The sequence below is a fragment of the Rhinopithecus roxellana genome, chromosome 2 (assembly GCF_007565055.1).
Source record: "Rhinopithecus roxellana isolate Shanxi Qingling chromosome 2, ASM756505v1, whole genome shotgun sequence".
NCBI lineage: Eukaryota > Metazoa > Chordata > Mammalia > Primates > Cercopithecidae > Rhinopithecus > Rhinopithecus roxellana.
The window spans coordinates 14,640,693-14,667,017 of record NC_044550.1 but is presented as its reverse complement, the minus strand read 5'-3'; the positions used below and the strand labels follow the sequence as shown (position 1 = coordinate 14,667,017).

The 26,325-nt window shown below is 37.8% G+C and overlaps 1 protein-coding gene across 7 annotated transcripts in view; it reads right to left on the bottom strand.

Moving 5' to 3' along the window:
* The window catches only part of NFKB1 (nuclear factor kappa B subunit 1), a 124,623-nt gene that overhangs the window by 62,831 nt on the left and 35,467 nt on the right, over window positions 1-26,325 (bottom strand). For all 7 annotated transcript variants that reach the window (XM_010363320.2, XM_010363319.2, XM_030914961.1 and 4 more), the window contains one exon: window positions 24,386-24,484. In XM_010363320.2, coding sequence (XP_010361622.1) covers window positions 24,386-24,484 — 99 coding nt within the window. The remainder of the gene's footprint in view (window positions 1-24,385; window positions 24,485-26,325) is intronic.

The following is a 26,325-nucleotide window of genomic DNA, read 5'->3' as shown; positions in this document are numbered from 1 at the left end:
TGTTAATTTGTCTTTTAAAAAATGGCCAATGGAATACTATGCAGAAATAAAAAAGAACAAGATCATGTCCTTTGCAGGGACATGGATGGAGCTGGAGGTCATTATCCTTAGCAAACTAACATGAGAGCAGAAAACCCATTATTACAGATACTGCATATTCTCACTTATAAGTGGGAGGTAAATGATGAGAATACATTGCTACATAGAGGGAAACCACACACTCTGGGGCCTATCAAAGGGTGGAGGGTGGGAGGACAGAGAGGATCAGGAAAAAGAACTAACAGATACTAAGCTTAATACCTGAGTGATGAAATAATCAGTACAACAACCCCCCACAACACACGTCTACCTACGTAACAAACCTGCACATCCTGCACATAAAATTAAAACTTAAAATTAAAAAAAAAAAAAGACTAGATACCAATGGAGCATCTCAATAGTCTATTTAAATTAGAATATGATTATTACACACCAGAGCAGAACACTGGTCTAAGTTGGAGGCAGGGTTTCTGGCTGGGGGCTCTGGTTGCTGTACTGGCCCTACAGTATCTGGTAAAAGGGATCTAACCACCAAGAGGTATGAATTCTGCCAGCTGTGAGAAAGTGAAGGGAGAGCAACTCTTGAATAATCATCCTTGGAAAACTAGGGCAGCAGTTCTTCCCTCAAATTCCAAAACACCCCCTTGTACTTCTCTCTTCCCACCCTAACTGCTGTTGCCCATTAGGCATTCTCTCTTGTACTGATGAGTCTTGGCACCAGACTCAAATATTTCCTCTATGCCTCATTTTGTTATTTCCCTCAGAGATCCAGGATTTGCATTACTGGTCCATTTCAATTTCACTGTTTGTTATTCCTCAAATGAGAGGGCCCTTCTTTGATATTCACTGTGGTGATGGATAGGAACAACCACCCCACAGGACTTTATCAGGGGTAGTCCTGATAGTAGTGCAGGGGTACCCCTCCAAGATCTCAAACTAGTGGAGTATCTTTCAATAAAGAGCAACAGGCTTTGGAGTAAGACACAGCTGGCTCTGAATCTGGGCTCCCATGGTCATCTGGCGGACTCTGGGAGGGTTACTTAACTTTTTTACTTGTTTTCTCATTTGTAAAATATGAATACAAATATATAATCTCTAAATTTTCATGAGGATTAAAGGAGGTAAAGTGTCTAGTACAGTTTTTACTATATCAAAAGCTCAAAACAAATGACAGCAATTCTTATTTCTCTCTTCCTACCTTAAGCAGATATCTGCAGCTGAGATTCTCTCTGACTGTAATGAGAAGGTAGAAGTCATTGCATGCAAGTTCCTTCACTCTCTCTCCTCCTTACTGTTACTGAGGCTCAAAACATCCCTGCTACTTCACATATCCTCTCCTAATTCAGAGAAACATGTTTGTTCCCTTTTCCAGGGCTAACCATTCTGTTTTTACCCTTAATGTTTATTCCTAATCTTCTTTTTTTTTTTTTTTTTTTTTTTTTTTTTTTTTTTTTTTTTTTTTTTTTTTTGGAGGGGGAGTCTCGCTCTGTCGCCCGGACTGGAGTGCAGTGGCCGGATCTCAGCTCACTGCAAGCTCCGCCTCCCGGGTTCACGCCATTCTCCTGCCTCAGCCTCCCGAGTAGCTGGGACTACAGGCGCCCGCCACCTCGCCCGGCTAGTTTTTGTATTTTTAGTAGAGACGGGGTTTCACTGTGTTAGCCAGGATGGTCTCGATCTCCTGACCTCGTGATCCACCCGTCTCGGCCTCCCAAAGTGCTGGGATTACAGGCTTGAGCCACCGCGCCCGGCCTATTCCTAATCTTCTTGAATTACCCTTCTCTTTCTCTCTCCAAAGGATTCTTCGCTTGTCTACAGATGTGCACTGCTTTTCTTCCTTATTCTAAAAAAAAGCCCCTTCTAGATAATGATGACAACCATAAAGGTTAACATCTATTGAAAACTATGGGCCGGGCATGACACCAAGAAATATTGAACGATTCTTTCATTTGATCTTCTCTACAATACAATCAGAAAGGTTCTTAAGAGGAACTTATACCTGTTTGAATGTCATTCTATTTCTCCCTACCAAGTACATAAGAAAATCTCTAATTACTAATGCTGAACCACCACCACTTAATCTGAGGTCCTTTGCAAATGTAAGTAATCCCCGATCTGTCAAATGAAAAAGTACGTAAAGGTCATGACAGATTCCATGTTTCCAAACCCACTAGCCATTTCTTATTCCTCACCCCTACTTGACCTCTTTGAGAATGGGATATGTTACCATTCCCTCCTTGAAAGTCTCCCCCAACTCCCCATTTCACTGGCTGCTTTTGCTAAGGCACTCTTCCTCCTCCTCAAAGAGATGTTTCAGCAGAGATTGATGCTCGGTCCATTTCTCACCTTTATTGTGATCAGTCCCTTGACATTCTTATCAAGTCTCCTGGATTGAACTGTCTACTCCAAGCAGATGACGGCTGAATTGAAATCTCATGTTCTCATCTTCTTTTTAAGCATGTGCAACCTTTCCAGCTGTTTGTAGGGTATCTTCCTGTCCATAATACCTTTACAGCTCAATGTGCGCAAGACTGAACTAATCACCTTTCTTCTCAAAGCTACTCCACCTCCTGCAAATGGAAATACAAATGCCGCCTTCTAAAAAATTGCAGCAAAAGCCTCTTTTCATCTTGGATTCCTCTCTGTCTCTTGTCTTTTATGTTTAACCAGTTGCCAAATTTCAGCTGAGTACCACCCTTTCTCAGTTTATCCCTTTCTTCCCTTTCTTCCATTCTCATTCCTTAGTTTATCTATCTTAGCTTGAACTCTTAGTTTAGCTCATGAAGAATCCCTGCAATTCTTCCAACTAGTGACTCTGGGCCTTTCCCTTCCAATATGTATTAGCAGACTGCTACCTGATTTGTAATCCTAAAGCACAATGCTGATGATAATTTCTCATTCCTATATAAAATTTCTATTGCTTACCCATTTTCTAAAAACATAGTTTAAATTCTTGCATGATTTGGCCTTATCTAATATCTCCAGCCTTATTACCACCCTTGCCTTCCATGTGCTCTTCATTCCAGCAAATTATTTACTATTCTCCATTTGATCTCAGAGATTTCTACTTTTGAGCCTTTGCTGCTGATTTTTCTGTGGTGCTGTTTTCTCTAGTTAGATCTATGCTTTCATACATCTCTCCCTTGAATCCTTCTATAATCATCCCAACTAGCTGACTCTTATAAACTTATCTTTACATTAGAGCAATTAGGTCATTTATTCTTTCATTCAAAAATTATCTTGTTCAACAAGTCCTATATGACAGCCACAGGTGCTGGTTATGCAGTGGTGATTCAGGAATTTAAGGGCATATCTTAGTCTCTCTATTAAATGGATGGTTTCCTGAGGACAAAGGCACTATTTAATTTTCTGTTTTTCCAACCCCTAGAACAGAACCAGTGCCTACTTAATCAATATTTGTTAAAAGAGCTAGTGAATAAATAAATCATTGTCTCCAGGCTATACTGAAAAAGGAGGGAGCAGAAAAGTGGTGTTCCCAGGCAACTTTAGGAAAGGCTGAGGACAGCGGGGCCCAATAGGCTATCCAACTGTTGAATGGTTACTGTCCTAGGACAGGGTTCATCTCCCTAATCTAACTCTGAGGGATCCCTGAGGAGTTTCCGCAAAGTCCTAGCAAAAGTTGAGTATATGAAGTCGATTAACTTTTGGAATTTTACTAACTCCACTGCTTGAAACCACAGTTAGGAACACCTAACCCTGACAATATTCTTATTTCTAAAGAGGATTATTTTTTGAAGCCCTTGTATTCCCTTACACTTTTCCACTTCGAAAAACAATTTTCATTTACAGAGACACTGGCTGCAGAGATGCTAAAACATCTTAAATGTTTATAAATTCACCTCTCAAGTATTAATAGAATTCGACCTCGAGACACAGTTTTCCTATTGTAGGGGGCTTGGCCAAGGAGGCAGACAATCGCCAAGGGTTGGTTCTAGGTAAAACTAGAAGTGAGACTGAGAGGAGATGCACTGCCCTGGCTGCAGGCCCTGTGTGATCTCACATTCACCACCAGCAGTGAGACTCCGCAAGGCAGCTGCATGAGGAGGGCTTTCCCCACCAGTGTCCTAGAGACATGCTGCCACTCACACTGGAACACAGCCTTAACTTGGCAGCGTCAGTTTATGCTTCTGAGTCACTGAAAAATATCCCAGGAGTGCAAAAATAGGAAACATTAAACTCCCCAAAGTTGTAATTTAAGTATGATTCTGTTTGGAGAAAACAGCAGGGATGACAGCACAGTTTACAGAGAGTCTGAATAAACTGTGCTTAATATAAATGTCTCAAAATTCGAGAATTTTGAGAATGTTCAAAATTTTCATTTTGGTATAATGGAAGAATGTTCTCTATTATACCAAATACATTTGTGTAAGGCACATCTTTTCCCAAATGTGGCATATTAAGCTTACCTTTCTCAAATATTTTTTAACTTCTTATTTATTTATTTACAGGCCTAGCCTGAAGTCTGCAAATTTTCAGATAAAAACATTTGGGTTAATTTTTAGTGCTGCAGTAGGTGGCCAGAGTTCTAGTCACCAGGTACTGCTATGATACTGCATGAGTCACCTAACCTCTTTGGCCCTCTTAATTCTTCATTTGCAGAATCACTAGATAATGTCTCACTCATTTTCCAGCTCTAAAATTCTATGATTCCTAGTCATATGCATAGGACACAAAAGACAACATCCAAAGATCACATTTTCAAACTACAAAAAAAAAGTTTACCATCACAGAATTTCTGAGTTGGAAAGAACCTTATAGGTAAACTTAATTTTAAAATTGTCAACATTTTAAATACATTTCACCACAGTTACAAACTGAGAAAACATACAATCAACACTCAAATTACCTGTTGCAATGGGACCTCTGATAGCATGGAAAATCAAAATTTAGAGACAAAGAAAAAACCTTCATGTTAGGCAAAGATTTCAACTTTTGTCATTAAAACTGAGACTGAATACCCAAAGTGTTTACTTTCAGTAAATCCAAGGAGGGCCCTGCCCTGGGTAGTTAAGTCCTGATAAGAATCTGTCTGTTCTGAGGATATGTCAGAAATGCTTCAATTACATAAGTAGGGAGAGAAAAAAAGACACACAAACAAAGATACACTGAGAAATTTTAATCTAAAAGGTTTTTTTAAAAAATCCTTATAAATAACATAAAAATAATTAGAGTAATTAGAACACATTAGATATGATCGAAGTGTGTCCAAAACAAAAATTCTAGGTTTCTCATTTATTCACTGAAAATAGAGATTATTAATGTAAATATTTAACATTCTTTTAAAATGATTTTACAGTCTTTTAACACATTGCTTCTGACTCAGATTTAATTTAAAATAATTAAGAATATCTCTGACTCTGTGATATCCAAATTTACTTGAGATTGCATATCACTGATTTCTTATATCTTAAAGGTATACAATCACCCTCATGACGTATTTTTCTTGCTTAGAAAATCTATTTTATCACCTTCACTGAAACCCAGTGGCTAGAGAAGCAATTAGGTTCTTAATAATTGAAAATACTTAGAGACATCATTCTGTGTAGAATTTTCTTTGTACTACAGTAAATACAGCTGCCCTGTACAAGAATTTGGACCATGTTGAGAAGAAGCCAATTAACTGTCCCTTTCTTCAAAAGGAAAGTACATAAGATAAAGAGCATTTCAGCTATTCTATTGTGATTTCCTGTGGAAAGCCCCTACTAAATTAAGAGAATTACAAGTGAGTAGAACTGGGAAATTTTCTTTGATTTCTTGGTGCTACTTTACTGGTCATTTTACACTCTAGACGCTAACAGGGCAAAAAAGAACACGATCTAAGTGTCAGACTGAGGTTAACCAAAATATTGTACCATCTATGTACTATGATGTAAACAAAAGTAGGAAGGGGGGAAACACCAAAATTTCTCACAAGTTCTAGGATCAGTCAGTAATTTGGAAAAATGGTAGTACTTTAAACCTGCAAAAAACCCCTTTAATGTCATAGCTTTATATTGTTCAGCCTGTATAAACCAACTAAAACACAAAGTATATGAAATAAGTCATACATTCTACAGCTTGGATAAAGTAGTGTGTAAGCTATTAATTTCTATTATTTTGGGGGATCTGTCAGAAAACTGTAATTGTCCTATAACCAAATTTTGATTATCCCTTGTTACAGATTTATCATTTATTAAGTAAACATCTTTCTAAGGGCATACAAATAAAAAAGAAAAAAAATTACTTATTACGAAGGGTCTTAATAAAAGTTAGCTTCCCTGCCCTGCAGTCTTCCTGGTCATTTTTGAACCAATTCAGTGACAATGAGCTCACTTTGTCCTGAGGCGATACATTCCACCCTCAGACAGCCCTGATTGTCAGCAGCAACTGAAACCTCTATCTCCTGGGGCTTCCATTCACTGCTCCTTATTTCATCCTCTTGTGACAACAGGGCACATTTAATCCTTTTTTCTCCATCACAGCCATTCACATATTTGAAGACAACCAAATCCTCCAGGCTATAAATCTCTCAGGCTCAGTAACTGACTCCCCATTTGAGGGAAATTTGAGTTCTGTCACTATTCTGCTCTGAAGACACTCAAGTTGGTTTCTATTTCTCTACAAATGTGGTGCCCAGCAGTATTTATTACACTGTATTCCTGGTGTGGCCTTTCATCACAGAGTGTAAATGAGATCACCACTTCCTTGGCCTTATGTATCATGTTTCCATCAATGCAGACTAATGAGGAATTACTTGTTTGGTAGTCACATCGCATTGCTGGTTCATGTTGATTCTGTTATTAACTAAAACTCCTAGATCTCTTTGCATGCACTGCTGCTAAATCATCTCTCTTCCACCCTGTACTTGTAATTTGTTTTCTGCACGCATTTATATCTTTTCAGTATAATTGCTGAAGAATTGGGTCCATTGTCCCAGCTTTCAAAATTAATTTGAATTCAAATTGTTTGTTGTCTACCACTTCATGTCACCTGCAAATTTAATAAGAACCTTCTAAGGCTGTATCCAGGACACTGATAAAATATATTAAAGTGTCTGGGGAAAGATCCTTGGAACCTATCACTAGAAATATCTCTTCAGATTGACATTACCAGCATGGGAGATACTGTGAATCCCTGAACTACCAAAACAGGTATATCCAGCATCTCACTATCTCACCCTTCTAGAAACCCTGTCGAAGAAGACAACGATGTAGGTTTGGTGTGATTTGTTCTTCTTACTGTGCCTGAGATGGCGATCCAGCTCTCTAGTTTCTAGTTTGAGAAGTACACCTGTCAAATTCCACTTGCATTCTATCACAAATAGAGAGGAGAGAGACTATCTAGCCAGGAGGTGATCTCAAGGAGGGTATATTTTCTCCCAGTCCACCTCAACACACACACACACACACACACACACACACACACACACACACACACCAATTTAGAATATCCTCCCCTCAGCAAATCCTGAGTAACACCCTGATTACTGTCTCACCCATGTCTGTATCTTGGCTGTGGTGCCATGTAACCTGGGGGCTACAGAAAGATGATCACATTCATGTGTGTCAGCACAGAGCCCAGCACTGTGCCTGGCAGGTGGTGTGCCTTGGATAAACACAAGCTACATAAATGTAAGGAAGGTAGGCCAAGAAGTTTCTGAAATCTACAAATGAAATGCTCTGGGTTTAGATGGATTCAGATTTCTGAAATAATTCAGAATGTACTTTAAATCAATGCTCTGATTAATCCCTTTGGTTTTTATACACCTATTTAAAAAATTAATAGAACAACCTGACTTTATAATGATTTCTAAAGGGTCTAGTTAATCTCATATAAATGAAAGATGTGAAACTGACAAATGTCGATATTCAAATAATAAAATTATTAAATCAACAGGATGGGAAAACCCCTAAAATGGAATAGAAACAAATAAAAAATTAGCTTAACTCTATAGCCCAATGGAAACAAAAATACATAGAAAGAAAAAATCTAATCCAAGTAACTTTTGAACACATTACTCTGACTGAATGCCCTCTGTTGAATACATTTGGTCAAAAGAACTACAAAGAAATTTTGAACCGAATACAGTAAGTTTGTAGATATTGGTATAGCAATTCTAAAACTATTCTATTTTTCTACAAACGTGTGTGTGTATTACTGGACTGAGCAAAATGAGTAAGCATGCTGCTATCATTGATGATGAGGGTTTTCAGTTACTGAAGAAATATGGGATATGAGATACACATTTCATATCTCACATCCAAATACAAATATGGGATGAGGGGAGGGAGGGAAGAAGCCTGCAGTGTGGATTGGAATCAGAGGTATGATTAGAGTATGAATTTGAGATTTTTAAAATAGTCAATTTTGTAGCTTTGCCTAATGAAGGAGTCTAGAAAAACTTCTCCTGCTAAAAGGAACTAGGAGTTTACTTAGAGAGACAGACGATGCCTGGACTGGGGTAGTGAAGGTATAGGGTGAAACTAGAATATCTTACCATTTCAGAAATAAGGAAGTGTTAGAAAAAAAAATGGGGACATATCAAAAAGACATAGGAGCTAGCATGAAAGACTCCCGCTGGCCAAGTCTAGGACAATTTAAGAATCAAAATGAATAACGACAGGAATGGCTTATAGTACACTGAATAACAAAAGAATCCACGAGTTCATACTGATGCTAATTTTAATTTTTTTTAAAGAAGAATGAAGAAAGTTCTTTTTTAAAAACCCCCAAAAGTGACAGGAAGGATAGAAATAGAAAAATCACAAATTTATGACAGTTATTGATAATTGATTTAGGAAATAATCATTCATGGATGCTAAAATCCACTGGAAGAAAGATGCTGAGGATGGTAGCTTATACCAGGGTGGCGGAATTGGAGGTGTTGAAGAATAATTAGCTGCTGAAAGAATTGTGAAGGCACAGCCAATAAAACTATCTGATGGATTACATGTGGGATTTGAGAAGAAGAGAGAAGTCAAGGAAAACTCCAAGATTTGGGGCCTGCACAACTGGAAGGATGAAGCATTCACATTCTGAGAAGGGGAAGCTATAAGACAGAGCAGATTGGTGGGGAAGATTTGAAATTCAGTTGTGAATATGTTAAGTCTACCAGACATCCAAGTGGTAATGTCAAACAAGCAGCTGAGCCTGGAGCCTACATTTCAAAGTAGAAGTCTAGGCTGGAGAAACACCCCTCCCCATATATATATATATATAAAATTAATAGAACTATATAACTCAACACCATGAGACTTAATAGTGTTAAGTTACCTATATATAAATTAAATATATATAAACAGAATATATGTATATAAAATTTACAATATAAGTTTTATACATGTATAAAACTTACATATATAAATACATATATTAATCTATATTAATAGAATAATAATATATATTATTACATGTATATAAAACTTAACACCAAGAGAAGGAGGAAATGGAGAAAGAGAAGCCATTCTTGGTCAAGTTACTCATTAAGTCTCAGTTTCTAAGCTAAAAATTGGGATAAAACCATCTTTCCTGCAGAAGTGTATAAGGATAACACTTAATAACAGATACACAGTAAGAACTCGATGAATGACACATTAGAATAACAAAGCATTTTTCTTGTTATTTCTATACTAATTGGGTATTTCTATGGTTAACTGAGGCAACAATTGAGTGCCCAAAGAATGAAAAGGAATTCAGTTTAATTCAGTAAATTCTTATTGTACACCTACCATCAGAAGAATATATAACAAAGAATTAGACATGGTCCCTGCCCTCAAGACATAAAGTCTAGAGATGGGGAGACAAGCATGTAAGTGTATAACTGAAACAACATATCAGGTATAGTAACAGAGACAGCAAGCATAGCATGGGCTAATAAGGAGGGATACTAAGAGGTCCCCAGTGCAGTCAGGTGAATGTGGGCAACTCAAGGCAGACTTTTGGAAAAAGTGGTTACACTGAAAAATATGTCTTATTAAAATTTTCATATTTCTTACAAAAATACGTAAGAAATAAATGATATGACAAAGAGCTAAAACAAAGTCAGGATAAAGACCCCACGACTCATAAGAAATAATGAACATTTATAAGAAGAAAACTTCATGGACATTAAAGGCAACTCAATGACAAAATACGCTCTAAAAATCTAAAGACCTCAGCCTAGGGAGAAATCTGGATCGAATAGGATTATCAAGGTAGGTCTTTTGAGTCTGTCTTTTGAAAGAAGAGAGGAAAGTAGATAGATCCAGAGTCTAGAAAAAAGAGTATGCACAAAAGCAGCAATGAGAAGCCGCATGTGAGCAATGAAATGCCATGCAGTCCTTACACAGAATGAGGTGGTCACTCAGACCTGACAGAGCACTTACCATGTGCAAGGCACCACTCTCTACCTATACTAATTCACTCAACCTTCCCTACAACGCTCTGAGGTAGGTGCTGTGTTAGCCCAATTTGACAGAGGCACAGAGAGGTTAACCAACTAGCCCAAGGTTACATGGCTAAAAAGGAGCAGAGCTGGATTTGAACCCAGGGTGGTGCTTTAGACTGTGCTATTAATCACTTTACTATCTCACTTCCCTAGAAGTTTATGAGCTGCTAAAGAATACCCCAAATTCATTAAGTGAAAAAAGCAAGGGACAGAATATTTTAAAAATTAACAGGATGTGTATGCATAAATACATATGCTTTATAGCTTATGTTTTATACACATTTGGGTGTATAAATGTGTATGTGCTTACAGGCATGAACACACACAACTAAGCTTGAATATTTATAGACGCCTATTTGAGAAACGTAACAGTGCTTCTCTCTAGGGAGGAGAAGGATCTTGGATAGAAGGAAAATCTATGTCGTACTATGTATATACCTTTGTATTACTTGAATTTTTATTAAATGTATGTGATACTTTTAAATACATAAAAACTAGTTGTTACTTTATGATTATTATTGAGACAGGGTCTCACTGTGTCACCCAGGCTGGAGCGTAGTGGTGCGATCATACCACAGTGCAGCCTAGAACTCCTGAGATCAAGTGATCCTCCCATCTCAGCCTCCCCTGTAGCTGACACTCCAGGCACATGCCACCAAGTCTGGATAAGTTTTTAATTTTTTTAGAGATTGGGTCTCACTACATTGCCTAGGCTGGTCTCTAACTCTTGGCCTCAGGTGACCCTCCCACCTCATCCTCCAGAGTCACTGGCATTACAGGAGCCAGCAACCTCACCCAGCTCTAGTTCTTACCCTTTAAAATGTAAAATTTACACATCAGGAATGGCACAGACTAGAAATTCTCTAGAAAGGAAGTACACAAGTTCACACAATTTCAAGTAATAAAGGAGGTTTAGCAGTCTCTTATGCTGATCGCGGGAGGGAAAAAATAATTGATGTTTATTATTTTTTCTCCCTCTTCACATTTTATCAGTACACAGATCTCTTGCTTGGGGATCCACAACCCCATTTCATTCCACGTGCTTGTGGTGCAGCTAATGCCACGTGGCATGGGAACGCTAGGGGTGAAGCTTGGGTATGACTGTAAACACTATCACTTTATCCCATATTCCCTGTCCCCAGTGTTATCTTCAGGGGTGGGCTGTGAAATAACCTGGACCAACTATGGCTAGAAGCCTCCAATCTGAGACCTCTTACATCTCTCTTTCAGGCTCTAGGAAAGCCAACTCTCTGCTGCGGGGCTCAGTGCCCCAACAGAGGGAGCCTGGAATGGGAGACGGGAGCTGGAAATGGAAGCCTACAGTGGCGTTTGAAGCTAGCTAGCTCATTCCTTGGAAGTTTCTATTTTTTAAAATCTCCATTTTTGCTCTGGTAGTTTTAACTGGTTTTTCCTCTCATTTGCCATGGAAAGATTCCAATGGATAGAGAAACAGGCAGAAAAACTCATTTTAACTAGAAAGGTTTGGTGACATGCTGAAGATGTAAATTATAGTGCCTGAGCTGGGAATAGGACATGGATCTCGTGACCCCTAGTCAGGTAAGGTTGGGGAGGAAAAGGAAAAGAAGGCTGTTGCGAAGGAAAGAACAAGATGCACTAGTAGTCGAAGGGAAGCCTGAAGGCTGGTTGAGGACTCTTGCTATTGTCAGTAATAACCTATTATTTTTATATCATGTTATCTGTTTCTTCTTTGCCCATATCATGATCGTACCAGTGCTTCTTTTGAGAAGATGATTCTAGCAGATTTCTGCATGTTGACCATTCATTCATTATACAAATAATTATTAGTCACCTACTATATACTAGATACTATTCCAGGTGTTACAGATAGAGCAGTAAACAAACAGACAAAAATCCCTGCCCTCATGGAACTAACAGTTGTATTACAGGAATTTTTCATGATTTTTAAATTAAAAATATAAACTTGTCCCAAATGGACATTTAGTGCTATAGACGTGCCAGAGACTATGCTAGGTGCTTTTCTGTCAATTACTTTATTTATCCCTACACTATTCCTTCAAGGTAGATATTTTTATTTTCATCTTATAAATGAGGAAAACAAAGTTTGAAGAGCTTGAGCAATTTGAAGATCACGCCATCTGTAAGTTGCATAGTCTGCAGTAAAATCTAGCTTTTGCTTTCAAGTATCGTGTTTTGCCCACTAAACCACAGATCTATTTAGCTGCTATATGATAGATGTCTCTATCGCAGCAACTTAATGGGTTTAGTCAGATTCTGCAAAGTCCCTGGTAATTCTCTTATGTAACACATAAGTAAAGAACCTAACATGAAGCAATTTTTTATCTTCTTTTGATCTATTACGCATTGGGTTAATATCTAAGATGTGATTTCATATCTGTTTATGAGATTTTGCAGTGCTATGTTGGAATTGGCCTGACCAGCTCGTAAGAGTTGACTGTTAAATTTTCAGAAGTTCTGCAAGCCAGTTGATTTCAGGTTGGTAGCTTCAAATTGACCACGATAAGTATTCACTACACTAAAGAAATTGGCAAACGCTACAAAATCAGGGTGTTTTGTTTTTCCTGAAGTGCGGTTGGTAAATATTTACTAACGTACTCATCATCTACTCAATGGAGAACTATCATAGGAAGTTCTCTATCCTAAATAAGTTGTTCAAAACACTGGCAAACTCCTTCAACTTGAAAGATTTTCTACTTCTTTCTAAATATATAAAAATGAACAACTGGATACATGTGATATCTTTTGGAGTATATTATCAGGCTGAAATGGGCATCATCCTATACTCTTAGGGCTACTGGCTTATAACCTCAATGCCACAATATTTTTGTAGTGGGCTGAATGGTGTACCCCCAGAATTCATGTCCACCCAGAGCCTTAGAATATTATATTATCTGGAAATGGGGTCGTTACAATTATGATTAGTTAAGATGAGGTCACATAGGGTTATGGATGTTGTAAACACAATGACCAGTCTCTAAGAGAAAGAAGAGGGAGATTTGGATACAGGGACACAGAGAGAAGACTGCATTCATTTGAAGATGGAGACAGAAATTGGAATGATACAACTACAAGTCAAAAACTGCCATGAACTGTCAGCAACCACAAGAAGCTAGAAACAGGCAAGGAAGGATTCTTGCCTAGAGCCTTCAAAGGGGGCATGGCCCTGCGAAGACAGTGATATTGGACTTCTAGCATCCAGAACTGTGAAAGAATAAATTTTGGTTGCTTTAAAGCACCTAGTTTTTGGTCATCTGTTATGGCAGCCGGCAGTGAATGCTTTTAATTTTATGCTGCCTTTGCATCTACTTTGAATATAAGCTGGACTTTCCCATACCTAAAGCAGGACTCAGTGACCGTCGACATAGTTTCCAGTACCACACCTCCTATTGGTTCCTTTATGTGGCCAATCTAGATACCTGCATTAAACAAGGGCCACCTGGTGATCGCCTTCCCATGGACCAGCTACATGTAGCCTACCTGACTGCTCTTCACTGATGCTCACACCTTGCATGGACTGTGAAGGTATGCCACAGTGACTTCTTCATCACAGTGTGACCTCCTGGAACTCATATCTGCTTGCTTGAAATCCACCTATTAAAACTCCCTGTGGGAAAACTGTTTGGATAATGTCCTGGACCCAGTAAAGGCAATGGCCCATGAGTTCCTTTCTCTTTCTCCACATGCTCCCTGACCTTGGTGTGTGGCCTCCCCTGGAGTGCTGTGCACTCCCCAGGAGCAGTAAGTAATAAAATCTTTATTTCCATGTTTCTCCTAATTATGGAAGGGGTGCTCTCTATCATAAGTATCCTAAATTAAAACACTGCCCTACAAAACTAATGCAACTAAGGAGCCTAACAAGAATTTAATAAATTCCTTTCTGGTTTCCTACCTATGAGATTTTCATAAGAAATCATGTGTTACAGCTAAAAGAAAGCTTTTGACACAGCATCTGATCTCAGTCTCCTATCTTAATAACCCCAGATAGAAGAAAGGATATGGCATCAATATACAGTGGAAGCAATACTGATTAGAGACTGTACTAAAAATAAATTAATAGACTGGTAAAGGTTTTGTGTAGCTCCATGTATCCATAAATGAACCAGCAAAGCTGGTTCCAGCTTTGCCATTCAATATCTGTAGTAGTATATTTGGTTATATAAAAATAGAAGCAACTGTCATTTCTAAGTGCTTACTGTGTATCATGTACTGAATAACTTGATTTACACATATATCCTATGAAGTAGGTATTATTTTTTCAGTTTCATAGATGAGGAAGCTGATGCTTAGCCAAGTTAAGTAACACTGCAAGTGGCAAAACTAGGAACCAACATCATGCCCAGCCCTGAATCAAATGACTTCAGAGCCAATGCTTTAAAACCTAAAAGTGTGATCCACAACCACCTAAACCTCACCCCAGACCTAGAAACTGTAAATGTAGAACCAGAAATCTGCAGTTGTACTACCTCTTTCTAAGACTTCAACTAGACACCTCTTCCTCCTTCTCTTGTACCTGCCAGCTCACCCTTTCTTTCAAATTATTCATGTTAAAAACATTGTTGAATCATTTTCAGTGTCGCACATTTAATTTTAAAAATTCTACTTGGTTTTATTTTCATTCTGCCTGGTCTGTTTTCTATTCCAAATTTATTATGTATTTATATATCAAACAATTGGTAATTCAATTATCTGAAGATTCTGGGGATTTAATTCTGCTTTTCATTGTTCTGCCAATTCTTAAACAGAGTGGCTCGTTTGCATACATATTTTCTAATTTTTGATCAGGAGCTCATGATTCTTTGAGCCACATACATTTTCATGTGTTTCTGCAAGGCTTGCGGGTATCCCCAATGTGGAACCACTTCATAATCATTTCTAGACTTGGGGTTTCCTACTCTATTCAGGGAGCATAAGCTTAACTCTGAATCTGTAAGAATTGGGCTTGTAGTTACTGATTCTCAAGAGAGGCATTTATCTTCTGATTCCCCTAGGCTGAGACAGGCAACTTCCTCATCACCTCTCTGCCTGGGGATCACCCATCAACAGAAACTATAGCCCTGAGAGAGTCCTGACTTAAGTGGGGGATTGCAGTTTCAATTCCTCAGATTGGAAAGGCCCAAGGCCTTATCTTTTGTCTCTAGAAAGCTGTTAAAAACCAAGCTTCTGGATTATCTAGGTCAGCAAATATTTCCAGGACAGCTGTGGCCCCAAAGTCCATCCATATCCTATTGTGTTTTCCCAAATTTTTCTTTTGTTTTATGGCTCCCCAGTACTTTTCATACTTTCTAATAAACTCAGCTATGCATTAAAGAAAATGTTATATTTTTTTCTAGTGTTATTAAGTGTATTGTAGTCGGAGAATTATCTACTCTACCAGGCTTTGGACGTGGAATAAAATCGACATTTTAAATAAGTTCTGAAGGCGAGTTTTATGTATAGTAAGGTTTGAGAGCCACACTGCACTGTCTCCCATAGAGCTTCTGAGAAAATCTGTTTATATAGCTCTACGTCTTTATTATCTCCTACCTTCAACTAAAACATGCTGGAAACTGTAGCTAAGTAAGACAGCTTCACATTATCTTTTTTTCCTTCAGTCCAACGTTCTGCTACTCAAGGTGGAGTCAGGTGTTAACCAATCTTCTTTAAGTCATGGACGAATAAATAAAACTAAAGATTCATCTATATGCTTCCACCTAGGCTTTATAAAAAATATTTGTACTGATTACAAATATTAGCAATAATTTGAAATCCTGTTTTTTTCTTTAATTTTTTTTTTTTTTTTATAGAGACAGGGTCTCACTGTTGCCCATGCTGGCCTCAAAATCCTGGGCTCAAGCAGTCCTCCTGCCTTGGCCTTCCAAAAGTGTTGGGATTATAGGCATGAGCCACTGTGCCCAGCTGAGGTTTATTCTTAATATTACATTGCAAGCAGTTTTCCATGTTGTGCAGTATCCTCTTATCTTTTTAAAACACAGTGGCATAATATTCTATTCCACGGTTATACATTGAATATTCAATTATCTGTTGTAATATGTTGCCATTATATAATGACATGTGTTCTTAGAAACTGTCATAGAATTATTGTAGAATCCAAGATTGGTTAGATGATGCACTGTGATTTAGCAATTGTGCAGTGGGTCCCAGGTGTCTCTGTGGTTGAAACATTTTTGGACGATTCTGAGGCCCACCCAAGACTGTCAACCATAGATTTAAAAGATTCCTGCAAAGTAGAGACAGATCCTTAATATTATGATAATGAATCGTAGTCCATGATGGTTAAGAGTGTAGGCCCTTAAACCATATGACATGAACTGAAATCTTGGGCTCCATCTCTAAAAGCCTGTGGGACCCAAGTTAAGCTTCTTAATTTCTCTAGGCTTCAATTTCCTCATTTATAAAATGAGGATCACAGAACCTATGTCAGTGGATTATTGTGATGATTAAATGAGATGATGTAAGTAAGCACAGCAAGCCATTCTTACAATCATTCTGTTGGGTGGAAGGGGACCTAAAGGCAAAAGCATTGTCTGTAAAAGTCGGCATGCACTTTCCAGCCCATGTCCATGAGACCCCAGGGAGGTGAAGGTAGGCTGGAGGCTTCTTATTTGGAATCCACCCGGAGGGTGGGGAGAAAAGACCAAGACTGCAGGGTAGCTTCCAGCTTCACCTCTGGACCTGCAGATGGGTTGAAAAACAACTCACCTGTGGAGGAGGCAGTGGAACACACATGGAGATCTTAGTGCTTCTGTGTGTTCACCTTACCTTATCAAGGCGAACTGCCAGTATGTGACTTTATGAGGCCAAGACTCCAGAATAGAATGCCTAGAGTCGCCCCACTATATAATCTTTACCCTGAGACCACTGGGTTTAAAAGGAGCCACCAGAGATTTGTTTCGGATTGAACAGTGGTCCCAGAAACAATCCTGTGTCAGGCAAGAGTGGAGGGCAGAAAAATGGGAATGGCCAATAGAGGAAGGTCACCAAGCCAGAACTGACAAAACAAAATTTGTAATTCAGACAATTCTTCAATTCAAGAAGCGTATATTTCTCCTAATAATTTCTAAGGGTTAAGCTTCCCAGCTATTATCTGTGCTATAAGTCTTCTCTAATGAGTAGCTTTCTCCATTTTATAATGGTGACTTTGAATATATACAGTGGATTTAGAGGGCTATTTAAAAAAAATATTTTACAAAGTAATATTTTGTTTTAGGACAAAATACAAAACTTCTGAACTACTTGCAACAAAAATTACCTACAAGTCTCCATTGTGATTACATATGGGAGGGAGTTTTGTCTGCTTGTCTAGAGCAGTACCTGACACACAGTGCTCAATCAATATTTGTTCAGTGAATTGCCTCCTCTCTTTTGGCTTCAATCACTAATGGTGAGCTTCATGCTTAATCTGCAAATGTATGGAAGAGCAAGAAAGAAAAAGCAGTGAAGCCTATTCAACTCTTTTGGCCATCGATTCAGTTTCATCTTTTTTCCACCTACTGGAAAACTGAAGGGAGGCTTTCTGGGCTATGTGTTGAGCAACATAAAGCATTTCACTTCATTTAAAATGGATTAAAAATGCAAGAATAAAAAAGAAAAAATCTTAAAAGATACTATATAGATCATTTAAAAAGATAGCTGCTATCAAAAAGCTAAAGTGTTAATACAAGCTATAGCATGATTCTTAACCATGTTTAAGTCTTTCCCTTTGAAAATATGATAAAAAGTTATACTCATCTCCCAAGAAAAAATGCACGTACATACATGTGTAAGTCTGCATATAAATTCAGGAATCTAAAAAGCCTCTGAAACCACCAACAGGGATCCATAGACCCCAAGTTACAAAGCCTTTCTGTTCGATAAGCAGCTTTCCTCATGGTTTACAAAGCACAGGGTATAATGTACATAGAGGATATGGTTATTTTCCCTAATTAACATACTTGTGCAGTGAACAGCATAGGGGTTCAATGGAAACCCTAATAAATGCTATGAACTAGGTTCTATATGCACATCTAGCTGATTATTGGTGATTTTCTCCCCTGTTGTTTTAAGTAATTGAGTCAGATTAAATTATTTTAAATTAGTACTCCAAATAGGTCCAAACCTCCTGAATCAGACAAGTCTATACAAAGGAAAGGGAGATTATGCAAGGATATGTGATATCCTCAAATGCCACGGCAGATCGGGTAGTCTCCATTTGACCCCGACAGAAACTTAACATTTAGCATTTTTAAGGAAAGGCAAGAAGAGTGGAGCCTTTTTTTTTTTTTTTTTTTTTTTTTTTTAAATCAGTAGTGGAAGAGGACAACAAAAAGCTGTTGTTGACCTAAACATTTCAGTACGTCTTAAACTCAACATAAAACACTCAGGAAAGACAACATATGTGAGAACCAGCTTTCAAAAAATGTTTGATTAAAAATAGTTACGCTTCTATCAGTTGGGTTTCAAGTCCCTTGCATTTGATATTTACAACCAAAGAGAAACTAAGAATACTAACTGGTAAGCTATTTGTACTTTAAAATCAAAGTCATGCTTATCAATTTCTGTTTTTGCATAGAGTGGACCACACAGAAGGATGTGTCACATTAGTTAGGATGGGAAGGGGTGGTTTCTGGTCATTCTAGAGGAGGACTGGCGAGAGTTTCTGAAGTCCCATGGGGCTGCTTCTCTTGTCATCCACCTCTGTGAAAGGGAACGCAGTTTGATTTTTAAAAGTTCATGCGTGGCTTTCGGGAAAAATAGGGAAGTGAGCCTTCCCTGGCACTCCTTGCTGAGTCAAAAACAGGCAGGGACAAGCTTGGCCTAGAGGAAGGTTCCTGTGCTTTTCTGCCAGCCTCTCCCATTAGGAGCTCCGTGATGAAATTAGAATGGAAAAAACTTTAAAGGGAAATTTTATAGGCAGTATAATAGATTATTAAATGTTTAATGATGGGAAATTTTTCTTATGAAAGGACAAGATATAAGAGTTAGTCTGCATACTTACTTCCCCTAGATTTTTCTCTGAATATTATTTTTTGCTATAAGAGTCAGTGCAAATTCTACATTATGACAAATACATTTTTATCTAGACAGCAAAGAGGAATCAATAGGATCAAAGTGAGTATCAGTTAATCTTCAATGGAGTCCAGTTTTAACCCATGTTTGCCCTGAAAAGGAACCATCCTATACAATGGCAAATTTGGGTTGAAGTTAGTAAAAATTAATTTTCTTGAAAATGCCAGTATTTATAGATGCATTCTTATGTAGTAAAAGTATAAAAACATCTTGGGGAATGGAAGTTGAGAGCAGCAGTTTACCTAAGGAGAAGAAAGGAGGACAAAGTGATGGCTAAGTGGGGTTTTAGCTATAACTATTTTATTTGAGAGAGAGAGAGGAGAGAGAGAGACAGAGACAGAGACAGCTATCAAAAGCAAATAAGGTAAGATGCTAATACCTATTAAATTTATGTTGTAGTACATAGTGTCTGTTACGTCAATTTTAAACTTTCTATATGCTTGAAATAATTTGTAATTTAATTTTTTTTTTTTTTAAAGAACATGAAGACTTGCACAGCAAGATATTAGAAAGCTAAATGGAAATTTTCCTCTTAGCTATGTGAAAGACACAGGCAGAGCACCAGATGGTTCAGTAGCCTGAGTTCTAGAAATAATCTCAACATGGTAAGAGGGTCTGTAAGCCTAGCTTACACCTATGCGAAATAGGGTTTTATGCATGGGACACAATTCCAGTAGAAAATGCAGGATTTGAGTAGACTTCTAGAGTTGGTTTTAAAATGATTTAACGTGCGGCATCAAATTTGGACAATAGGTAAGAGAGTAACCCATACAGGCTATATTTTTACATGTTCTATATAGTTTAGTGCCTACAGCCTGCAAACCACAGCCAGCCCCCAAAGCTTTCAAGTTGGCCCCTGACTCTTTCCTGCTGTCTCCATATGACCAGGTATACACCGAACTATCAGCGTTTCCAGGTTCCTCTCCAGGCACCACAGAGTGGCAGCACTCTCACAAAGGCATGAGAGGAAGACAGGGCGTGAGGTTGGAGGGAGAGAGGCTGTAGCCAAGGAAATGCACAGCCCATAGCATTTTACTTTTAAGCCTGAACAAATGCACTTAATGAATATGTGGCAAATGTAAGGCTCCGAAGTATCATTTCTTTCCTCTAAATGTAAATGCTCTCCCTCTGAAGTTCCTGTGGGAATGGCTTCTAAATTCTGGGGGTGAGTGTGGGGCCACCCTCCATGAGGCCTCTGCCCACCTGAAAGCATCATTCCATAGACCCTCCCATTGTTCACACACAGTGGACCTAACTCTCCACTTTCACTTTCTCTTCTGTAATAGTTTATAACAGTCAACAGAACTCCCCCATTAGCTTTTAGGGTTATCATAGAATATAAAATGTTGAAGATATATATTTTCTCTTTTCTGTCTTTCTCCTTAGTATCCAAGTACACTAACTCTGATATTCTAAGAGTAATTATACAGACACCATGATCATCATCTTGAAAATAAGAAATATCTACTAATAATCAAGAAAAGCACATTTATAAAGTAAGATACTTGGACACTTCTACGTAATCTATGCGAGACAACTTTATAGTAGAAAAGCATGCAAATGGGTAAGGTTACGGTTGATTCCTTGTTGCATCCACATCAGTGGTTCTCAAACAGGGGTGATTTTGCCCCCCAGGGGACATTTGTCAATGTGGAGACTTTTTGGATATCACGATTATAGGAATCCTACTAGCATCTAGTGAGTCAAGGTCAGGGATGCTGCTAAATATTTTATAATGTGTCAGACAGCCTCCCACAACACAGAATTTCCAAACCCCAAATGTCAATAATGCCAAGTTTGAGAAACTTCAGATGTATCCATCTCACTGTTTCCCTTACAGTCTCTCACCAAGCTTTGTAAAGTACCACAGAAAAGACACGTACAATTTTAAAGGTCTTCCTGATAAGAAAGATGCATGAAGAACAATTTTTTCCTCTGCTTAAATATTAGAGGGAAAGGGGTTTTAAAACTCCTTTGTAAACTTAAAGGTCATCCTGAGCAGAAACAACTATTAAAAGGGATATTTGGAGAAGAGCTCTGGAAAAAAAAAATACCTGGCTGTTGTCTCTTTCTTTCTCTCCTCCCCATCCTTCCAATTAAGAATTTCTTGGATAAATAAAATTACTTCCTTTAACTGTTAGGAACAGCAGAACCACTTCAATTTTCAGCGAACAATGACAAGCTAAGGGAACAATGACAGCTTATATAGTCATATTCTCTAACCTCTAAGTTACTCCTCTTCTTTCAAGTTGATCAAATGCTTAATAAATGAATATTGAATTAGTGAATAAAAAATACATGATTTGGTGAAATAATGTGACTGCAGTTGAACCTGCTTTATTATTAGTTGTTTACATATCTGTATTTCCCAGTACTAAACTCCTTGATATAGAAACTTTCATTCTACAAGAACATCTAATGCCCGTTAAGTTGTTGCATTTGTAAATTATTTTGTGACTGAGGCAGCAATATGTTTTTGAGTAGATGAAACCTCTACATGAGAAAGATGTATGAAGACTGGGAATAAACGGATGTATAAAGTTTTTCTTAGCCAATAAATTTATAAGACAGTTAATGCCATGTGTTTGTTAGTATCAAGAACTGTTACTTAGTCACAAAATACTAGAGCAACAGAAGTAAACAAAATACCATAATTTATATTTTTCGTGCCAAGCCAGTCAGAAAAAACTCCCAGTTTTTCGCTTAAAGTTAATTCTTCAGTCATTATAGTTAGTGTCAATGTTGATAATGTGTCTTTCAATCTCCTTCTCACAAATATACACATACATAAACACACGATATTTATACATATGACACACAGACACTTGTTAAAAAGGTAAGTGCTGGGCCTGGCTCCCCAATACCTGAGTACCCATTGACCACTGAGCCTCTCTCTCCCTTGTTTTCAAGAGTTATCATTCTCCATGCCTTTTTACACCATTGTCCTCCCATAATTTGTCCCTTATCTCCCTGCCCCTAGTACCCCAAATGCACACATTCTATCTGAGAGGTTCAGTGAGCAATAGCCTGCTGCAGGATATAGAACCACTAGTCTTGTGAGAAAGGCCAGTTATTGTAATTCCACTCTCTGAGTCTGTTTGGGTTCACAGGCATTACACTTTTTACCTACTGAGATTTTTATGAGATTAAAAGAGATAATATTATACAAAGGACTTGGCAAGTCTCTGGTGTTTAATAAGTGCAAATTAGTTCTTTATTGCTGCTCCTCATTCCTCATCAAGGTTCTAAAGATGTGAGGCCATAAGACCGTGGTCTGCTTCTGTGGACTTAAGCCATCATATTTACCTGCCTAATTACCTTTAATAGAAAAAACATCTTTCATTCCACAATTAGAGCTAAGAGATTTAAAATGCAAATATGACTAGTAGTATCCATACTAAATAATATGGGTGAGTTTCACTTGAAAGGTAAAGAATGACATCACAACATTTTGTCTTTTGTTTGGGAAAAAGGACAAGATATTTAACAGGCCTGGGCCTAGAAAATGGATAAGAGGAAAAGGAAGAAACAAAATGCAAGGCTGGCAAAACCAAAGACAGAATTCTTTTTTTTCTTTTTTTTTTTTTTTTTTTTTTTTTTGAGACACAGTCTCACTCTGTCGCCCAGGATGGAGTCCAGTGGCATGATCTCGGCTCACTGCAACCTCTGCCTCTCGGGTTCAAGCGATTCTTGTGCCTCAGTCTCCTGACTAGCTGGGACTACAGGTGTGCACCACCATGCCCAGCTAATTTTTGTATTTTTAGTAGAGATGGGGTTTCCCATATTGGCCAGGCTGGTCTCAAACTCCTGACCTTGTGATCTGCTAGCCTCAGCCTCCAAAGTCCTGGGATTACAGGCATGAGTCACCGAGCCTGGCCAGATTTCTTTACACCACAACTTTGCTGAAGGCCTGCTCTACTGAGTTTCATCTACTTACAAAACAAACCAACGAAAAGACTGAGGCCAAAAGTATGTTATATCCTGAGGGGCACACACACATAGTGAGAACTGTTTTGTCCAAGCCTTGAATTACTGACCAAATAATAACTTTTACGAAAGACTAAATTACAGTTGTTGACTGGGTTTATCTGCAGAATGATTATCAGTCTATGTTTATCATCAGTCTATGAAACATAGTAGCATATTATGAAATTGAAAGTCTCATATTAACTTAGAGAAAAATATTCTCAAATAAACAAACAAAAAGCCTGAACATGGTAAAAGGTATGACCAAACATACCACCAGCATGTCACACAGCATGTCATTCCAAGAGGGCCAAACATCTGCTCAGGCCAAGGCCCTGGGGTACTTTCAGGTTCTCTATGGAACATGTACACATTTTCTCATTTAATCTCTAAAAGACCTTATGAAGTATATACTATTAATATTTCTGCATTTTACACATTAGGAGACTGAAGTTTAGAAGTATTGGTTAAACCTATTCAAAGCCACACAGCTAATAACAAAGTCTGGATCCAAATTCACAATCTTAAATAATATACTATATAATCTGTACACTCAGTCACCTGTTTGGTTTTTCACTAAATCTCCAAAGAGTTAAAATTAACCATTTCTTTCAGACTTACTAAAGTTTTAGGAAGTATACAATTTTTAAAAACCTTTAAGATGATCAAGAAATAGTAAGTTTGTTAGCTAATGTTGAAGACATTTCTATTGAATTGAAATGTTAACAAAGTTTTAATATCTGTCACTTCTATTCCTAGGAGACAAATGTCTATTTAAAAATTTTAATAATCATGTGAACACTTCAGCTTAGAGGCAAAGGCAACCTGTACTCATTTAAAGCAATTCCTTGGAAATCCCAGGAAATCAAATTTTCCAGAATTCAAACAGAAGGAGAGCTACCACAAACTTACTTTGACCTGAGGGTAAGACTTCTTGTTCTTTTCGCTAGAGGCACCAGGTAGTCCACCATGGGATGGGCCTTCACAAACATAACGGAAACGAAATCCTCTCTGCAAAGGTGAACGTTAACCCAATTAAATTTGAGAAATACTTATTAAACATTTCAGCAACAAAGATACGTACAAAGTTTTAAATCTTATGTCTACTAAATGAGAGAAGAAAAACATGAAACTGTGAAAGAGGGCTCTGTAAATGAGAATCACTTTTCCCATAATCTTACTATGAAAAATGGTATTGATATTTGTACACTAAGATATGACTAAAAAGCCAGGTTCCTAAGTCCGTGGGACCTCTCATGCTATGCATGTATGGAGAGTAATCTGCTGAAGAGTTTAGGCTTTAGACTCAACATGTTACAGCTTGTTCCAGTCAGAGCTTCCTTGTCTTAAATTGCTGCTGCCAAGCTCTGAACTTTACCATATTAATAAAAGCTATGCTTCCTTAACTCTTACTTAAAGACATTCTTTTATCTACTCTGATTACAGCTGGTTCAGCAGGGACTACAGAAATGTTTGTTTAGATATATTGTTTCAGCGTTGTAGAACATACCCTATGCTAGACCCTGCATCTGTTGAGCTTCTCTCAGCATTTCAGAGGATAAGATTTTTGTTTTTATGGTTATTGATATGGTCAAGCTCAAGATTGAATATTAACCTACCAGAATGATTCCAAAACTAGATAGTTCCCTTAAATACTATCTAACCCAGAAATTTCATAGATGTAGTTAATTAATGAAGAGTTAGCTGGAAGCCTTCACTATATAAACTACTGTGGGCTGACAAAACACCTAAGAAGTGCCATGTTTTTTCATTTATACAAAAGGGAAGATTATACCAGACCATCTTTAAGGTCTACTCCAGTTATAACTTCTTATGATTTATAAAGCTAACTTAATTATTCACATTTGTATACAAAGAATAAAACAAGGATAATTATGACCTCATCATCATATTAAGGGAGGTTTCACTGTATTTCCTGATTCAACTTTATAATGATGTCAATCAATTTGTGGTAGCGTTAGCAGTTTATAACCACATAGTCGCTTAAGCAGATGATTTTCTTTTTACAGATTCACTTTTTGGTGAAAAGAAAATACGTTAAGATTTTTTAAGGAACATTCTCACCTTTTGTTTCTACTGTGGGACCAACTCTGCATATACAGCACTAGATCATCTGGCCATCAGCTCATCACACCCACTAGCTGCTGGTGGGGGTTCGCTCCCTTACTCATTAAATTGTAGAACCCCAGCAAGCATGCAGATTTTGACAGCTTTGAGCTCATGAACCAATGTAAAATGTGTGCACTACTTAGACTGTACTACATTTCATTATGCCAAGTATGGTCTTGCCGTTTCTGAGCAGTCCAGGTGCCTTGAACTGATTTAAATCTCTGGGAAGCATTTGGAACTGTTCCTATATTCTCCAAAAACTTCCTGATTTCCAAAGATCAGACCTCAAACACATTTACCAGAGAAGTAAGGCCTAAAGTAAATTCCCTAGTCTGGGAAATTTCCTCAGTGCACACATAGGTCTAAAGTGTATGATCAACTCATCACAGTGAGACCTAAAACAACTCCTTGGGAGATTCCAGATCTAAACACAAGTGAAGCCTTTGGAGATGAAGTTTCAGAGGTAATTCCTTTGTTTTGATTCTCACACAATTCAAATGTTAAAGTAATTTACAATTTCAGCCCTATGCCTTTTGTAAGCAAACACTGTTGGTTTTTTAAATAATTAAACGAAGTTTCTAAAACCATGAAAAAAACAACACATGTGTAATAGCCTCCAGAATTAGCTAACCATAAGAATAGAGGTTTACTTGACTGCTAATCAACTTAAACACAGTTTGAGTTTTTGAACAGTATTAGTTAATTAACACTGATTAATATGC